General features: G+C 39.1%; 1 protein-coding gene across 2 annotated transcripts in view; it reads right to left on the reverse strand.

Moving 5' to 3' along the window:
- The window catches only part of LOC117403078 (MAM domain-containing glycosylphosphatidylinositol anchor protein 1), a 193,418-nt gene that overhangs the window by 133,877 nt on the left and 39,569 nt on the right, over positions 1 to 19,972 (reverse strand). For both annotated transcript variants that reach the window (XM_034004980.3, XM_034004979.3), the window contains exon 3: positions 19,705 to 19,844. In XM_034004980.3, the coding sequence (XP_033860871.3) occupies positions 19,705 to 19,844 (140 nt within the window). The remainder of the gene's footprint in view (positions 1 to 19,704; positions 19,845 to 19,972) is intronic.

Genomic DNA, 19,972 nt, shown 5'->3' on the forward strand with positions numbered 1-19,972 from the left:
GCTGGACAATTGTAAACAAGTCTTTCAAGATGTCACCATTTAAAAGCCATTTACTAAGCTGGGTTTGTCCGCCTTCACTCCTTTGTTCACATTGACAGCCTTTTGGAAACTTGGTTTTAAACTGTAGGGGCACCATTAAGGGGTGAAGCGTGTTTCCCAAAATAACCAAAGTCCCACTATCTTCCATACTGCAGCCCAGCACTTTTTCTAACCACTGACCTCCTCACTAGCTTCCTCATAGGGGGTGCAGGTGTGACCTTGTGTTGCCGGTGACTCCAGCATTGTCAGTGTTTTTGTGCAACACGATCCTCGCACTCAACCAGCCCAGTATCGACCAGGCAGAGAAGATATCAGGGACCTGTCAAGGACTGAAACCCAATCCCTGAACCACAGATGCTAATAAACCCTTGAATGAAACACAGTCATTTCAAGGTCAATTTTATCTCTGTTTCATCATTATTTTACGTCATTATCATTATTCCAGGTATTGATAAGAAACACATAATTGGAAGATAAAAAAAGGAAAAGTATTCAAATAAAGGCTCAGCTTAAGTCAAACAGAGGTGCTCAGTATGAAGTACATTGTGTTGGTCCTGATTGTTTCTTAGTTTTCTTTTTGACATTATTTGGGTGGTACTGCTGATTTGTGTGTGTGTGTGTGTGTGTTTGGGGGGGGGGTGTAAATTAAACTATTATTGAGTTGATGTATGAGGTCTGTACTTTTTCTCAAAAAAAAAAGATTACATTTCATTGCTGTGGATTACAGCCAAACTTGTCTCAATCCAATCTTCTCGTTCCAAGTTAAACAATCACAACTGATATAGGATTGAATAATTCCTCAATATTATTCTTTTGAAGCACCTTTTAATAAAAGGGTACTAAATTGGATCTAGACCAAATGTGAGGAACTAACAGCATTGGAGTATATCTCTCTGTCTGGCCTTCCTGCTTGCAGTCTAGCAAATAGGAGAAACTACGTACTGTATTGAGAAAACTACACCAGGAATTAATAACAATTAATAAAGATACATAGCGGTTATCTGTGGGTAGTGCAAACACAAAGATGAGGAACAGAATACATAGCCAAGGCAGCATGTTTTCATTGTGCTTGTCTGGCTGATGGAGGATTGTGTATGAATTCTAGGACAGGGGCCATGGCAACACTGCTGGTACCTCCACCAGCCACATTTAATACTGCTACTGAAGGGTTAGGGTTAGGGTTCAGTCCAGCTGCACATTTCTCAATGTACTACATCAGGAAGCAGGGCCTCAGTAGAAATAATGGTGGGGTCACAGGATCTCTCCTCAACATTTGACACTTTTTATGTCTCTTTTGTGGTAATTCCCCCTGGTGTCACACTTTGCAGGAGTAGAGCATAATGCCACACCAACCAATTTACATCTTCCGAGTAGCTCAGTGGTTACTGTGGTTAGAGAGCTGGAAGGCAGTGGATTTGAGTTGCTCAGTGATTACAGAATGTGCCGGGCGGCAGTGTGGAAGTTAGTGGGACTCATTAAGCTGCACTTTGGTTATTTGTAGGGTGGAAGGCAGTAGGTTTGAGTAGCTCAGTGTAGAGAGCTGGGCCTCAGGGTGGAAGGCAGTGGGTTTGAGTTCGGTCAGGGGTAGAGCGCTGGGCTGCAGGGTGGAAGGTAGTGTGTTTGGGTTGGGTCAGTTGGTTTGAGTTGGGTCAGTGGTAGAGAATGTGCTGGGCTGCAGGGTGGGAGGTAGTGTGTTTGAGTTGGGTCAGGGGTAGAGCGCTGGGCTGCAGGATGGAAGGTAGTGTGTTTGGGTTGGGTCAGTGTGTTTGAGTTGGGCCAGGGGGTTTGAGTTGGGTCAGGGGGTTTGAGTTGGGTCAGGGGGTTTGCGTTGGGTCAGGGGGTTTGCGTTGGGTTAATGGGTTTGGGTTGGGTTAGTGGGTTTGGGTTGGGTGAGGGCTCTGGGATACTGTCATTATCTCAGGTACAAATTGTCTGCAGATTAAAAATGGAAAATGAAAAACACATTGAAAAAAAATGAAGGATGCTATACATTTTACTGCCACTGCTTTCTTTTGAACTTCCGGACTGAGAAGCAAGTCCTGTTTCTTAGTGGTGGTCTGATGGGTATCACTCTGGAGGCTGTCAAGGACCATGTTAAGGAGGATCTTCAGGCTCCCAGAGTCCAATAGGTCTCTATAATTGGCATTAATATCACCTTCAATGGCAGAGAAGCAGGCTGACACAGCTCATTACAAGCACCTCTACATGAGCACGGATTAATAGAGCTCCTGAAAAAAAACGTTGTCAACCCAGCACTAAACTCAGAAAACAGAAAAGAAAGGCTGAAAAAAGTAATTAAGCAGCTAGCAGCTAGTCTCTGAACTCACAGGCTGTCAAAAGGAGCTTTCTCCATCTAATTTTGCAGTCCTCTGAAAATTAAGAATTGCACCAAGCAGGCTCCCATCGTTTACTGCAGCGATTCCTTCAAGTTAGGAAAGCAATCTCAGGCGTGGGCTGCATACTGAGTATCTTCGGAAAGGAAATCAAAATAAAAAAAGTACTGGAGCTCTGAAAACCAAGGTCAGGCACTGTCTTTGTTTAATGTAAAACTAGAAAAACAAGAATAGGGAAACAGAGTAATATGAAACATGAAAATGTTTCTGTATTACATTCTACATTGTCTGCATATATATATATATATATATATATATATATATATATATATATATATACACACACACAGTGCCTTGCATAAGTATTCACCCCCCTTGGACTTTTCCACATTTTGTAGTGTTACAACCTGGAATTAAAATGGATTTAATTGGGATTTTTACCATTTGATTTACACAACATACTTGACACTTTGAAGGTGCAAAATATTTTTTATTGTGACACAAAAGTTAATTAAACAAAAAAAAAAAAAAAGACATTTGTTGGTTGCATAAGTATTCACCCCCTGAGTCAATACTTGGTAGAAGCACCTTTGGCAACAATTACATACCACAATGGAAATTTATAATTTCTCGAAAACAAATTATAGGAAAAATCTTTAACAAAAGTTTTGCTTTTGTGGATAAGGAAAAAAAGTTACAAGAAATAGATGTCTACAATTATTTATTTCAACAATTGTTTTGCAGAACTCCAAAAATGCTAATTCAAAAGTATATACCCTGACAAGGAAAATGAAATTAATATATAGTTGAGGCACCTTTAGCAAAAATAACCTCTTTTAAATGATTAGGATATTTGTCAATGAGCTTTTGGCTTGATTCTTTAGTGATTTTTGAACATTCTTTCAAATTGTGCACAGCCTTATTCAACTCAAATCAAAGATTCTCAATAGGATTTAGAGCAGGACTTTGACTAGGCCATTCCAGAACCTTGATTTTATTCTTTTTTAACTATTCTGAAGTAGATTGTGATGTGTGCTTTGGATCGCTGTCGTGTTGGAACGTCCATTTGTGCTTTAAACTAAGTTTTGTAGCAGAGGGTTTCAGATAATTGCCAATATCTTTTTGTATGCTATGGAATCCATTTGACCATGTATTGGAAATACATTTCCTGTGCCATTCTAGGAAAAACAGCTCCATAGAAGGATATTACCACCTCCATGCTTGACAGTAGGTATGGTGTTCTTTTCTTTGTACGCCTTACCGGACTTTCTATAAACGTACCGACTATCAGTGTGACCAAATAGCTCGATTTTTGTTTCATCACTCCACAAAACATTTGAACAGAACTCATATGCAAACTTAAAGCGATTGTCCTTGTGACGTTTTCCTAAAAGTGGCTTTTTCCTTGGCCTGCGACCATTGAGACCTTCACCATGCAATACTTGACCTATGGTTGAAATGGAAACCACAGTCCCACTTGCAGCCAATTCACTTTGAATATCTTGACAATCAATCTCGGATTGTTATTAACCTTCCTCATAATTCTTCTACTTGTTCTTGGTGAAATAACCTTCTGTCTTCCAGACCGAGGGAGCATTCTGACAGTACCACAAGTCTTGTACTTCTTGATAATAGAAACAATAGATGAAATTGGGATTCTCAAATGCTTGGAAATATTCTTGTATCCTTCTCCAGCATTATGACAATAAATAATGATCTGCCTAAGGTTTTCAGATAGCTCTACTTTTTCCCATATTAACTTATTGGTAATGGCAGCAATCATCCTATGCTTAACCCTTTTTATACTCTCTAAGAATGTTCACCTACAATCCTGCATTTTCTAGACTTTTCTAGAATTAGGTTCTGCATTATCATATTGAAATTTGTAGCACCTTGTAGACAATACTATCATAGCATCAAAGGGTATGAATACTTTTGAATTAGCATTTTTGGAGTTTTGCAAAACAATTCCTAGAATTAATAAATTGTAGACATCTATTTCTTGTAACTTTTTTTTCCTCATCCACAAAAGCAAAACTTTTGCTACAAAAGATTTTTCTATTTGTTTTCGATACATTTCTAGAAAGTTTATCTTCAAACTGGAAACTTTGGAACCTCTGGGAATGAATATTCTATTCTAATAATCATGACATCATCCACAGAATTTTTGTATAATTCTTGAACAACAACAAGTTTACTGCACTGTGTTTACTTTTCTTTTTAAACAGCTGAAGAAGGACTTTTGCCCGCAACATCCTGAAAACTTTCTAACTTTTTGTGTACATTTAAAAAAAAAAAAAAAACCTTTTCTTTCATATCCCTTCAATATTGTACACTGCAGTTTTATTTATTTATATATATATATATACACAGTACTGTGCAAAAGTTTTAGGCAGGTGTGAAAAAATGCTGTAAAGTAAGAATGCTTTCAAAAATAGACATATTAATAGATTATATTTATCAATTAACTAAATGCAAAGTGAGTGAACAGAAGAAAAATCTAAATCAAATCCATATTTGGTGTGACCACCCTTTGCCTTCAAAACAGCATCAATTCTTCTAGGTACACTTGCACAAAGTCAGGGATTTTGTAGGCATATAGTCAGGTGTATGATTAAACAATTATACCAAACAGGTGCTAATGATCATCAATTCAATATGTAGGTTGAAACACAATCATTAACTGAAACAGAAACAGCTGTGTAGGAGGAATAAAACTGGATGAGGAACAGCCACTCAGCTAACAAGGTGAGGTTGCTGAAGACAGTTTACTGTCAAAAGTCATACACCATGGCAAGACTGAGCACAGCAACAAGACACAAGGTAGTTATACTGCATCAGCAAGGTCTCTCCCAGGCAGAAATTTCAAGGCAGACAGGGGTTTCCAGATGTGCTGTCCAAGCTCTTTTGAAGAAGCACAAAGAAACGGGCAACGTTGAGGACCGTAGACGCAGTGGTCGGCCAAGGAAACTTACTGCAGCAGATGAAAGACACATCATGCTTACTTCCCTTCGCAATCAGAAGATGTTCAGCAGTGCCATCAGCTCAGAATTGGCAGAAAACAGTGGGACCCTGGTACACCCATCTACTGTCCGGAGAAGTCTGGTCAGAAGTGGCCTTCATGGAAGACTTGCAGCCAAAAAGCCATACCTCCGACGTGGAAACAAGGCCAAGCGACTCAACTATGCACGAAAACACAGGAACTGGGGTGCAGAAAAATGGCAGCAGGTGCTCTGGACTGATGAGTCAAAATTTGAAATATTTGGCTGTAGCAGAAGGCAGTTTGTTCGCCGAAGGGCTGGAGAGCGGTACACGAATGAGTGTCTGCAGGCAACAGTGAAGTATGGTGGAGGTTCCTTGCAAGTTTGGGGCTGCATTTCTGCAAATGGAGTTGGGGATTTGGTCAGAATTAATGGTCTCCTCAATGCTGAGAGGTACAGGCAGATACTTATCCATCATGCAATACCATCAGGGAGGCATCTGATTGGCCCCAAATTTATTCTGCAGCATGACAACGACCCCAAACATACAGCGAAAGTCATTAAGAACTATCTTCAGTGCAAAGAAGAACAAGGAGTCCTGGAAGTGATGGTATGGCCCCCACAGAGCCCCGATCTCAACATCATCGAGTCTGTCTGGGATTACATGAAGAGAGAGAAGCAACTGAGGCTGCCTAAATCCACAGAAGAACTGTGGTTAGTTCTCCAAGATGTTTGGGCCAACCTACCTGCCGAGTTCCTTCAAAAACTGTGTGCAAGTGTACCTAGAAGAATTGATGCTGTTTTGAAGGCAAAGGGTGGTCACACCAAATATTGATTTGATGTAGATTTTTCTTCTGTTCACTCACTTTGCATTTTGTTAATTGATAAATATAAACTATTAACATGTCTATTTTTGAAAGCATTCTTACTTTACAGCATTTTTTCACACTTGCCTAAAACTTTTGCACAGTACTGTATATATTATATCCGGAGCCACATTGAAGACAAAAAGAGAAAAATTGCTTCCTGATTAAAACGGCATTGTTAATTCAGCGAGCAGCCTGTTGTATAGGGTTCAGAGGCTCACTGTCTGGTTAAAACATTCTCAGGCAGGACCCAAGGACACAGGTAAAGGGCTATTCTCACATACTAATAGGTTTTATTGGCTTAAATGAGGTGCTGAGTTTTACAAAAGTCACCCGACTCATTTATCCGGTTAAGAAATTGCTGCTGCAGTTTTCTTACAGTTACAAAAACAAAATTGCATTTACTGTATAATCAAGGAGAGTGAACGAAACACACACACAAACTGAGAGGCACACACCATGCACAGACACACACAATTTATGTAAACTTACATGTTGTTATGAAAACCAGAGAAACGCAAGAATATATATATATATATATATATATACAGTGCCTTGCGAAAGTATTCGGCCCCCTTGAACTTTGCGACCTTTTGCCACATTTCAGGCTTCAAACAAAGATATGAAACTGTAATTTTTTGTGAAGAATCAACAACAAGTGGGACACAATCATGAAGTGGAATGAAATTTATTGGATATTTTAAACTTTTTTAACAAATAAAAAACTGAAAAATTGGGCGTGCAAAATTATTCAGCCCCCTTAAGTTAATACTTTGTAGCGCCACCTTTTGCTGCGATTACAGCTGTAAGTCGCTTGGGGTATGTCTCTATCAGTTTTGCACATCGAGAGACTGAAATTTTTGCCCATTCCTCCTTGCAAAACAGCTTGAGCTCAGTGAGGTTGGATGGAGAGCATTTGTGAACAGCAGTTTTCAGTTCTTTCCACAGATTCTCGATTGGATTCAGGTCTGGACTTTGACTTGGCCATTCTAACACCTGGATATGTTTATTTGTGAACCATTCCATTGTAGATTTTGCTTTATGTTTTGGATCATTGTCTTGTTGGAAGACAAATCTCCGTCCCAGTCTCAGGTCTTTTGCAGACTCCATCAGGTTTTCTTCCAGAATGGTCCTGTATTTGGCTCCACCCATCTTCCCATCAATTTTAACCATCTTCCCTGTCCCTGCTGAAGAAAAGCAGGCCCAAACCATGATGCTGCCACCACCATGTTTGACAGTGGGGATGGTGTGTTCAGGGTGATGAGCTGTGTTGCTTTTACGCCAAACAGAACGTTTTGCATTGTTGCCAAAAAGTTCGATTTTGGTTTCATCTGACCAGAGCACCTTCTTCCACATGTTTGGTGTGTCTCCCAGGTGGCTTGTGGCAAACTGTAAACGACACTTTTTATGGATATCTTTAAGAAATGGCTTTCTTCTTGCCACTCTTCCATAAAGGCCAGATTTGTGCAGTATACGACTGATTGTTGTCCTATGGACAGAGTCTCCCACCTCAGCTGTAGATCTCTGCAGTTCATCCAGAGTGATCATGGGCCTCTTGGCTGCATCTCTGATCAGTCTTCTCCTTGTATGAGCTGAAAGTTTAGAGGGACGGCCAGGTCTTGGTAGATTTGCAGTGGTCTGATACTCCTTCCATTTCAATATTATCGCTTGCACAGTGCTCCTTGGGATGTTTAAAGCTTGGGAAATCTTTTTGTATCCAAATCCAGCTTTAAACTTCTCCACAACAGTATCTCGGACCTGCCTGGTGTGTTCCTTGTTCTTCATGATGCTCTCTGCGCTTTAAACGGACCTCTGAGACTATCACAGTGCAGGTGCATTTATACGGAGACTTGATTACACACAGGTGGATTCTATTTATCATCATTAGTCATTTAGGTCAACATTGGATCATTCAGAGATCCTCACTGAACTTCTGGAGAGAGTTTGCTGCACTGAAAGTAAAGGGGCTGAATAATTTTGCACGCCCAATTTTTCAGTTTTTTATTTGTTAAAAAAGTTTGAAATATCCAATAAATTTCGTTCCACTTCATGATTGTGTCCCACTTGTTGTTGATTCTTCACAAAAAATTACAGTTTCATATCTTTATGTTTGAAGCCTGAAATGTGGCAAAAGGTCGCAAAGTTCAAGGGGGCCGAATACTTTCGCAAGGCACTGTATATATATATATATATATATATATATATATATATATATATATATATATATATATATATATATATATATATATATATATATATATATATATATATATATATATTTAGCATTCTTCTTAATTTTTTTAATTATATCATGCTCTTTTCATTTCTTTATAAAGAAAAATCTCTGGTGTAATGAATTCCAATCCCTTATATATATATATATATATATATATATATATATATATATATATATATATATATATATATATATACACACACACACACACACACACACACTACCGGTCAAAAGTTTTAGAACATCCCCATTTTTCCAGTTTATATTGAAATTGAAGCAGTTCAAGTCCAGTGAATAACCTGAAATGGTACAAAGGTAAGCGGTAAACTGCCAGAGGTTAAAAAAAAAGTTTAGGTTACCAAAAACTGAAAAATAATGTACATTTCAGAGTTATACAAAAAGGCCTTTTTCAGGGAACAAGTAATGGGTTAACAACTTACAGCTGTTTTGCAGCAATGGAAGTAAATTAAGCCTTGAAAGTTGATGCTAACAATTCCTACAGGTGTCCCAACTTTTATTGATTACTTACAAACCCTCTGTCTGTATAAAAGCAGTGTTGGAACAGACTGTGTTACTACACCCTCTTAAGCATTATTTGGACAGTATTGTACTGCAGGAAGTAGTATATTGCTCTCATAATGGCGAGAAAAAGGCAATTAAAGGAAGACAGACAGACCATTATAACCCTTAAAAGTGTAGGTCTTTCCTTTAGAGAAATTGCAAAGAAAGCCAAGGTGTTAGGGAGTACAGTTTCCTACACCATCAAAAGGCACTTGGAAACTGGAGGAAACTGACAGGAAGAGGTCTGGCAGACCCAAAGCCACAACAGAATCAGAAGACAAGTTTCTGAGTCAACAAATTGCGTGATAGGCGGCTCACAGGACAACAGCTTCAAGCACAGCTGTGAAGATAAGACTTGAAGAGAAGACTTCGAGCTGCAGGTTTGACAGGTCGAGTGGCAGTAAGAAAGCCATTGCTAAGATGGCAAAATACGAAAAAGAGGCTTGCCTGGGCCATGAAGCACCGCCAGTGGACTACTGAAGACTGGAAGAAGGTCTTATGGACCGATGAATCAAAATTTGAAATCTTCGGTTCATCACGCAGGGTTTTTGCACGCCGTCGAGGAGGCGAAAGGATGGTTCCTCGGTGTGTGACACCAACTGTCAAACATGGAGGAGGAAGAGTGATGGTCTGGGGATCTTTTGCTGGTTGGCGACTTGCACAGACTGAGTGGCACCCTGAACCAAAACTGCTAACACAGCATTTTGCAGCGCCATGCTATACCCTCTGGTACACGCCTAGTTGGTCAGGGGTTCTTCCTACAGCAAGATAATGACCCAAAACATACCTCCAGGCTAATGTCAGAACTACCTTAGAAGAAAAGAACAAGACGGTAGGCTTCAAAGTATGGAATGGCCAGCACAGTCTCCAGACTTAAACCCCATCGAGCTGGTTTGGGATGAACTGGACAGAAGGGTGAAAGCAAAGCAACCTACAAGTGCAACACATTTGTGGGAACTTCTGCAACAGTGTTGGGAAGAACTTTCTGAACAATATTTGATTTCCATTGTAGAAAGAATGCCACGAGTGTGTTCGGCTGTTATATCTGCAAAAGGTGGCTACTTTGAGTCAAAAATTTAGATTAAATTTTGTTAAAACAAAATGATTCCATGATTTCTTTTTTATCTCCAATTGTTCATTTGTTCTATGCTTTAATTTCAGAGTACATTGAGAGATTAAACTGCGTCAATTTCAATAAAAACTGGAAAAATGGAGGTGTTCTAAAACTTTTGATCGGTAGTGTGTAATTATATATATATATATATATATATATATATTGGTCTTATAAGGTGCAACTTTCTTAATTATGTTTTGATTTATACATATATATATATATATTATATATATATATATATATATTATATATATATATATATATATATATATATATATATATATATATATATATATATATATATATATATATACAAATCAAAACATAATTAAGAAAGTTGCACCTTAAAAGCCCAGTTTAAAAATTTTAAAATATGAGTTACACTTTCCTGAAATGCTTCTCGCTTTTTTCCAGCTAAAAGTTAAATCAGTCCTTTGGTGCAGTTAGACATGGGTATCGAGCACATGCAGACATATTGTACTGAAATCAGAACATTATGAACTTGAAAAGAAACAGAAGGCAGTGTTTCTCCTAGAAAATCACATATGCCCGGGGGGGGGGTTTGCTGTTATTTGTTTGCACAAAGTGCAGGTGTTGTCTGTGCAGCTTTCGTGGCTTGGAGAAAACAGCCATGGCCTTCTGATAAACATATTCGGAACTGGAAGTCAGTAAACCTCCAGGCTGTGTTTCAAACAAACACTCACGTCTTTGATATTTAACAAGTTTTGCCTTCCATTGACACTTCAACACACAAATCTTAATTCATGCAAGCAAACTGAAAATTGATAATTGGAGGAAGTGTCAAAATAAGTGAAAATACTCTCCGATATGGATTATTAACAACATTATACTTCATTGGTAATTTACGCTATTCACATTGTATAATCGTTAGTTACACAAAGCATTTCCTTTAGAGTTACAAATCAATCAACCTATTTATTTTTTTAAGGTTGTAAACATACCATGGTCAGTGTATCTGGCCCAATATATTTATATATTTTTTCAAGATGGTTTTTATTTTCAGTATGTTTCTAACCGTGTATGGTAACTAAAGAGAGCCCACATCTCGAAAGAAAGTGGCTAAACAAAGCCTTTCATTATGTTACTTCAGCCATTTAACATGCACACCTGTGTGTGCCTGTCGGAAAATGAAAACACTGTATTCAAGATTTGAAAATGTATGTGTAGATTATACTCATTTTTTCAGAAGCAAACCCGCAACCGAGCTGTTACCATATGGTCACAGCAACGCTGAAACTGAATTATAATAATCCTAATTAGGGATAGGTCAGTGGAGTCAAATACACGATTACATGAAAAAAAAAAAAAAAAAAAAACTTTTTGAATAGCAGATTACATATTCGAGTACACAAAAAAACCTTATACTGGTAGAAGCAAACGCCGACGCTTAACACGTGTTATGTCAGTCTTAAACCCGTTGTTATTTGCATATTAAATGTAAGGACCCTAATTAATTATGCAATGAATTATGCATACTGTTTGAAAATGTTGCCAATTTTATTGCCTTGTTTTTACCTAATGTTAACAGGTCCCTGTACGATTCCTCTGAAATTACTGTACACAGCAGCTTCTGCTAATGGTGGGAGTCGATTCCCGATGGGTTTGCAACCACAGACTGGAGAATTGCAAACGTAATACCAGTCCACAAAAAGGGAGACCAAACCGAACCAGGTAACTACAGACCAATAAGCCTGACTTCTATTATATGTAAACTATAATAAGATCCAAAATGGAAAATTACCTATATGGTAACAGTATCCTGAGAGACAGTCAGCATGGCTTTAGGAAAGGGTGATTGTGTCTAACTAACCTGCTTGATTTCTTTGAGGATGCAACATCGACAATTGATAATTGCAAAGCACATGACATTCTTTATTTAGATTTCCAGAAAGCTTTTGACAAAATCCTACATAAAAGATTCATTCTCAGACTGAATGCAGTAGGGATCCAAGGAAATGCATGCACATGGAGTGGTTAACATGTAGAAAACAGGAAGTACTGATTAGAGGAGAAACCTCAAAATGGAGCGAGGTAACCAGTGGTGTACCACAGGGATCAGTATTAGGTCCTCTGCTATTCCTAATCTACATTAATGACTTAGATCCTGGTATAGCATGCAAACCTCTTAAATATGGAGATGACACAAAAATAGGAAGAGTGGCTAACACAGTTGCAGCAGCAAAGGTCACTCAAAATGATCTTGACAGCATTCAGAACTGGGCAGACACATGGCAAATGACATTTAATATAGAAAAGTGTAAGGTACTGCACGCAGGCAATAAAAATGTGCATTAGAAATACCATATGGGAGATACTGAAATTGAAGAAGGAATCTATGAAAAAGACCTAGGAGTTTATGTTGACTCAGAAATGACTTCATCTAGACAATGTGGGGAAGATATAAAAAAGGCCAACAAAATGCTCAGATATATAGTGAAAAGTGTTGAATTTAAATCAACAGAAGTAATGTTAAAACTTTACAATGCATTAGTAAGACCTCATCTAGAATATTGTGTTCAGTTCTGGTCACCTCGATACAAAAATGATATTGCTGCTCTAGAAAGAGTGCAAAGAAGAGAGACCAGAATTATTCCAGGGTTCAAAATTCTAAAAAGGTATTGACAATGTGGACCCAGGGGACCTTTTCGAACTGAAAAAAGAAACAAGGACCAGGGGTCACAAATGGAGATTAGATAAAGGGGCATTCAGAACAGAAAATAGGAGACACTTTTTTACACAGAGAACTGTGGGAGTCTGGAACCAACTCTGCAGTAATGTTGTTGAAGCTGACACCCTGGGATCCTTCAAGAAGCTGCTTGATGAGATTCTGGGATCAATAGGATACTAACAACCAAACGAGCAAGATGGGCCGAATGGCCTCCTCTCATTTGTAAACTTTCTATGTTATTATGTTCTTACTAATTTGGCAAGCGTTTTAGCAAGATCATTGTACAGTATGCAGTGCAGTACAAGTTGTTCAGCTCCGGAGGCTGCAGCTCTGTGTTTTTTTTAAGTACTGTAGATTATTTTATTCTGGTAGGCCCCCGTTTCTTGTTGACAGTTATTGCGGGAGGAAGCAGAGCACTCACTCACATTAGTGGAAACCCTGCAAGTGCAGGTGATCGACAAAGTCAAAAGCTTCTGACAAGTCGATAAAATTAAAAAGAACAGCAGCCAATCTGCCAAAAGAACAGCAGCCAATCTGCCTCTCCCTGGTCCTAATAAAGCGAGATACATTTCAGAATTAAAATCAAAACTTAGGGAGCAGGCCATTTGTGCAGTGCAATAGCCAAGTCAAAACACAGATTGACATGGTGTCAGAAATACAATCGAATTGATATGTACACTGCGCCATTAATACACACTTGCTCTTGGTGAAAACTGAAAAAAACAAACCTCATGCCAGCTAAATGTTTTGAAATAGTGATTCTGACAGCCTGAAATATTCTGCCAGCAGAGTAAAAATGAATTTCAGACTGTGGCGGGGTGACCCGCCCCTGTGCGTATTTTGTGTTTTATGTTGTATGTGGTGTTATTGTTGGTGTGTATAGATTGCTGCACGGGGTATAAATTGGGCTATGTAGCACAAGTGATTTAAAATGTATATTTGTATGTAGGCACACGGACTGCACAATCACGTGCAGATAAAATGTGTATTAGTGTGTGGGCACGGGGATTGCACAAATTAGTTCACGTGCTGGGATTTAACTGAATGATTAATGAGCAATTGAGTCCCGGCACAGTTGTAGATATAGAGGCACAAATCACTCACTCGGGGTAGTGTGTTCAGAGGCGGACACTTGTTGGTGTGCCCGTGTCTGTTGCGTTTGTCTGTTTTGGCCATAGTGCCGTTTATTTTGAGTGTTTTGTCTTGTTTAAATCTTTTAGTTATAATAAACCAGCGCAACAGCGCATTCACTCACAAAACTGTTGTCTGTCTACTTCTTGGCCTGACATCACCACAGAGCTATCCGTGACACAGACTACAAGTAAATATCAATAGCACAGTCAGAGCATTAAACATATAAAATGCTTTATACAACAAGTATTGAGTAACATAATTAATGCTACAAAGCCATTTTATTTATTGTTTTATACTGGATCTCATGTTGGAATCTATGTTGCATTCATTGAAAATGACCAGGCAAATCATGCTGTTCCAAATGACTGTGTTGCAAATTCTCAGAATTCAGCTGTTTAATTTGGGCTTAAGCATAAAAATTTCAGCTGTGTTGAGAAATGGCAAATTTTAAACAAACATACTTTGCTTGCACTTTATATCATAGGACATACACAGTCATGTTGGGTAACTACTCTTATCAATCAATTTTATTTGTATATAGCGCTGTAACAGGGGTCTTGCTACCCGTGATGCAAGGAGTACTTTCAAATGAGTGACTGAGTGAATTCTCTGGATGACGTGTATGCGTGTTCACTGCTTGATTGACAGGAGATAGAGACAGAAGGTTGGGATTGACACACCCCGCAGACGCTCAGGTTTATTTACACACACAGATTCCCCTCACGTGACGCAACCAGCAATGACAGCTCACAGGGGACATACGGCCAGCGAACAAAAAGTTCAAACAAAAGATGTCCAGGCTGGGTAGAACCTTCACTGAACTTTGCAAACTAAACAGCAACACACAGATCAAAAAACACTCACCTACTCCCTCTCCTCGACAAAGGATTTGTGGTTGTTTTTTATACAGGTGGCTACTCCCCAGTTAGCACCTTTAGCACTAACTGGAGAATGGCCACACCTTTGATTTTTTTGTATCTTTATTTGGCCATTGGATAACAAGAAATCAGGTGGTTTTGTGGGCGTTTCAGTTTGCGTTGCCCTGTTGGTCTCTTCTGCGGCACTGCCTGTGTGCTGTGCGAGATAGGAGTGATTTGAAAAAGCAACTGGCTGTTTTGTGAGAGTTCTATTGTTGTGTGGAATAATTTTGGAGTTGTTTATACAGAAAAGTCAAAAGTACCTGAAAAAAACTAGTCAACCTCCTGATTAAAAAAAACGTAATTTATGTATTAATTTATTTAGTTATTGTCGCAAATCCGTTACCCCTTCACCCCCTCAACACAAGGAAATGACACGGTGGTTGAGGTGTAACCTTACTTTAGTTTTATAATAAACAAATAATAACAATGTATTCTTTCTAATGTATCATTAACTCCTTAATTATACTGTTAGCCCCTTCAATGTGTTTTTTATTTTGTATTATTATTATTATTATTATTATTATTATTATAACATAACAGTAACAGTATTTTGATCATTTTAAAATCATCCATTTCTGTTTGGCTAGTGTTTTTTTTTTATTTATTTTTTTTAAGTGTCATTGTATTATGTGTCAGAAATAAAATAAATCCCACTGCAGCTATTACATCTCTCAAAACAAAAACAAAAAATTAAAGTAAAACGCTACGTAAACCCTATATATATATATATATTATATATATATATATATATATAATTAATATTATTGTTATTTATAGTAGTATTGTTGTTGTTCGATAACATTTTATTATTATTATTTTGTTCTATTTATTATTTCACAAAAATTACAAATACATTTGTACATTTTTGGTTAACATCTCACGTTTTATTTTTTGCTTGCCAATCATATTTAATATCACATCTTATTTTTAATTGAATAGAGCCTTCTGGTATAATATTGCCATTAATTTTTTCTTCCTCCTCTCGTGTTCATGACAATGTTTGCATTGCAGGGTGTCTGACATCAAGACAAAGAAGGTTTTAATACCTTCGTCCCCCCAGGGGCCCTATTTTTTAACTTGTCCCGGCAGGGGGGTAGGAGTCCAAAGTCTAGCTGGAATGTGAGGAAAAACAATTTATTTTCAATGTCCTTGTATTTTTCATCAATAAACCATTCACTGTTTACATGAATGGTATTCCAAAGCAATCTGCTGTATTCTTAGTACCTCAATAGTGGACATTTGGGTGCCAAATATTTGCATCTCCTGTTAAGTTTTCAACTACTGTATGTACTTTACAGTTTTTGAAAGTTTATCGACTTTTAATTTAGCTTCGTTACGGTCTTAAAAGTTTATTTTATGCACACCAGCATTCCAGTATACAGTAATGCAGTACTTCTGCTACGTCTGCATATCGATATACGATCACGACACCAGTAAGTCGCCCTGGATAAGGGCGTCTGCTAAGAAATAAATAATAATAATAATAATAATAATAATAAATCAGACAACTATTTTAACAGTGGACCCCTGGAGTAAGACTCGCCCCCTCCCCCCGGCATGAAAAGCTAGCATCGCCCCTGATTATAAGTAATACTAAAAAAAATAAATAAATAAAAATTACCAAAAGCCAAAGAAAACAAGTGTGTTCTAAGTGTAGGTTTGCATTTTTCTAGAATCAGAGCCTCTCACAAATAGTGGCAGTGAGTTCCAAAGAGCAGGAGCACAGGAAGAGAAGCTTTGATCTCCCAATGTAGCGCAATGAGCTGATGGAACAGCCAGCAGCCCAGCTCTTGAGGAGCGTAGCTGACACCCAGGGACATAACAATGATATGAAGGACCAGTTCCCTGGACAGCCTTAAAGGTCAGCAAGAGGATCTTAAAGATTATCCAATAAAAAAAAACGGTACCCAGTGTAGAGATTTTAGGACAGGGGTAATTTGTTCCATTTTTATTTATTTTGTTGTGCCTGTCAATATTATTGCAGCAGTATTCTGGACTAACTGTAACTCATGTACCAGTTTAGAAGATAACCCATACAGCAGTGCATTGCAATAATCAATTCAAGATGTTACAAAGGCATGAATCAGAATCTCAGAGTCTTTTTGTGAAAGGTGAGAATGGATTTTGGCAATATATTACGTAGCTGGTAAAAAGATGATTTAACCACTGATGAGGCTTGAGCCTCAAAACTATTGTTTCACTACAGTTCACTACTTGGTAACTACTTGTGGAATAAGTGTGTGTAATTACATAGAAAACAGCATCGTAATTTTGTTCACAATGTCAATGTATTTATGCAGTAGTTACCGTGTAAGAGCTGAAATCAATGGTAATGAATGAGATGTGGATGCGTGTTCGCTGCTTGATTGACAGGAGACCGATGCTGGAAGGTTGGGATGACACTCCCTGCAGGCTTGCAGATTTATTTACATACAGATGTACATACATGAGCTCCATGAGATGCTACCAGCAATGGTAGCAAAATAAACACTGTACAAAAACTATCAAACAAAAGGTGCCGTGAAGACAGCTTGCGCTTCTCCGCTCTCAAGTGGAGGTACTGCTAACACACCTGTCTGCTATACTGGGTGGGACCTACTATCCCGAAACTAACTCCTTGTCCCTCAGGCAGTTCACCCAACTCCAACCTCGGCATATGCACTTAATTCCGTTAGAGGTGGTCGCATCGTTTCCTGGACCCAGTCGTTCAGCAGCACAGATGGACCGATGCTTCGGAGGCAGCAGCAGCGCTCCGATCCCTATGACTTTACAGCAGCCTTGATCTGTGTAATCAGGACCTTTTTATTCCTGGCGCTCTGCTGCACCACGCCTACCTGCTGATTAGGAGCTCGCAGCTGGTAAACACACATACGCTGCTCGTTCCCACAACTAACACAGCAGGCAGGCTGCTACACACAGGGCGTCAGGTTCCCCATTAAAACCAATCACGTTCTTATTTATACAATTACCTCACTCGTATTTACAATAAACACTCACATAAGCCCCCTCCTTATGTGCAGGCTCCATAGGTGTGACATACAGACTAACAGAAATCTAGAATGAGAGTCCGCCTCCATTCACCCCTTCATTTTGATACTTGAGGCTATGTGCATCAGCTCATTGTGATTTCACATGAAGCGCCTTTCCTTCTGTCTCTACTGTGGTGTGTAGTCACAAAGGAAGTTTGGCACGGTCTCCTAAACAATCAGACACACTTATTATGTATTTCAGTACTACATAAATTACATGAATTAAAAGCATGAGTTTAAATAAATGTAATTTTAATAATTCATAAGTAATACATATTGAGTAGACAGATGCTCTGAAAACAGGCTGTCAGGGTATTTGTGTTTTTGAAAATGCAGAGAAAGACTTGACAATCTTTCTAGGTGCGGATTGGCTGCAGCTCATTTAATACAATCCCTGCTATAAATATTTAATAAAGATGAATCCGGTATTCGTTTCCTATATTCTCTTTCCCTTTCTACACCTTTCCCCTCTCCACTCTCAGCTCAGTTTCTATCTATGAGCTGGCAATCATTCCAAGACAGGGGCTACAGACTAGTCAGTTATTCCTTCATGTATACAATGCAGGCGATATCATGTAGGCTGTTTCTTCAGAAACATATGTAGTTTGTGCAAAGAATGCCCTTACTGACAATATGCATAACAGTAGTGTAGAATGTGTGTATCCCTGTCACAAAGACGGCCAGAGTGGGTGGCGTCAGACCAGAAGCAGGAAGGAATACAGAGAGACTTGGGGTTTTGGTATAGCTGAGCGCGTGATCGCGCTCAGCATTTAATAAACAGAACAGAAAATAAAAAGGTTGTAACAAAAACACAAAACAGGACACGGCACTGGTAGCCAAAATAAACAGGTAGACAAAACGGACAGACACTAACAAACAGGGACGAACAAACACGGTGAGAAACACTTATTATTCTTCTTCTTGTTATTATTTTTATCTCCTCTCTCTCTCCCGTTCTTTCGCCCTGAACACCCAACCCCGACTGCATGCTACGTGTCTCTATATATACTGTTGTGCTGGGATTCAATTACTAATTAATTATTCACTTGAATCCCAGCACGTGAATTAATTCTGTGCAACCCCATGCTCACATATTACATTTAACCAGCACGTGAAGTGATTTGTGCTCTCCTCGTGCCTAAATACAAATCTACACTTTTTAAATATACGTGAAACACAGACCCGTTTATATCCCGTGTACCAATCTCTATACACCAACATTAACACACGCACGCAACATACAACACATAACACACAAATGCACACCGGGGCGGGGCACATTGCCACAATCCCTCATAGTGTTTACAGTCGTGCGTATGGGCAGCACGGCTGTAGCTAGTTCTCAATGGGGGACTAGGCTGTCAGGCTCCCTTGGTGTAGGAATACATCAACCAGCCAGGCAGAGCACTGTCATATTATTAATAGGGAGGGTTCCCCTAATAAATGAGTCCCTGTTTTCATTATGTTACTGTGCTGTTGTATTGGCAGGGATTGCAAGCAGCCAAATTGGTACACAGTAGTGCCACTGGCTGAATGTTGTGGCAAAGGACCTGCAATGTAACTTTGAGCATCGCCTTACCTGTCATGCACAGAGAACATCACTCAACCCACCAGGACCCAAAACACTACTCTGGATTTAATCGAACTACAGGATTCAGCAACATGTTGCTATTCTGGACACTGTCTGCGAGATGAGTCATTTGTTGTTTCCTGGAAGAGTGTGTCCTCTCCTCCTACCCTTCCAACCCTTTTCTCTCTGCCCTCCACCTAGTGGCGAAGTGTATCAGTGTTTTGGGGCTTACCTGTGGTCTGGGATGTCCCTTGACCAGGCACTGCAGCACCAGCATGTCTCCCTCCCGAATGGTGTAGACTCGCTCACTGATGTTGTCATCCTTCACTACACACGCCTGGCCTGAGTGCACTATCTGACCGCTTGCTGGAGCTGAAATACAAAGCAGGCGCTGTCAGAGGAGCCCAGGAAAGACACATACTGTACAGAGACACACACAGACAGGCTCTCAAACAAACGGACATATAGAGACACAAACAGACACAAACAGATAGGCACAC

This window comes from Acipenser ruthenus, chromosome 5, assembly GCF_902713425.1.
Source record: "Acipenser ruthenus chromosome 5, fAciRut3.2 maternal haplotype, whole genome shotgun sequence".
In the NCBI taxonomy this organism is placed as follows: Eukaryota; Metazoa; Chordata; class Actinopteri; order Acipenseriformes; family Acipenseridae; genus Acipenser; species Acipenser ruthenus.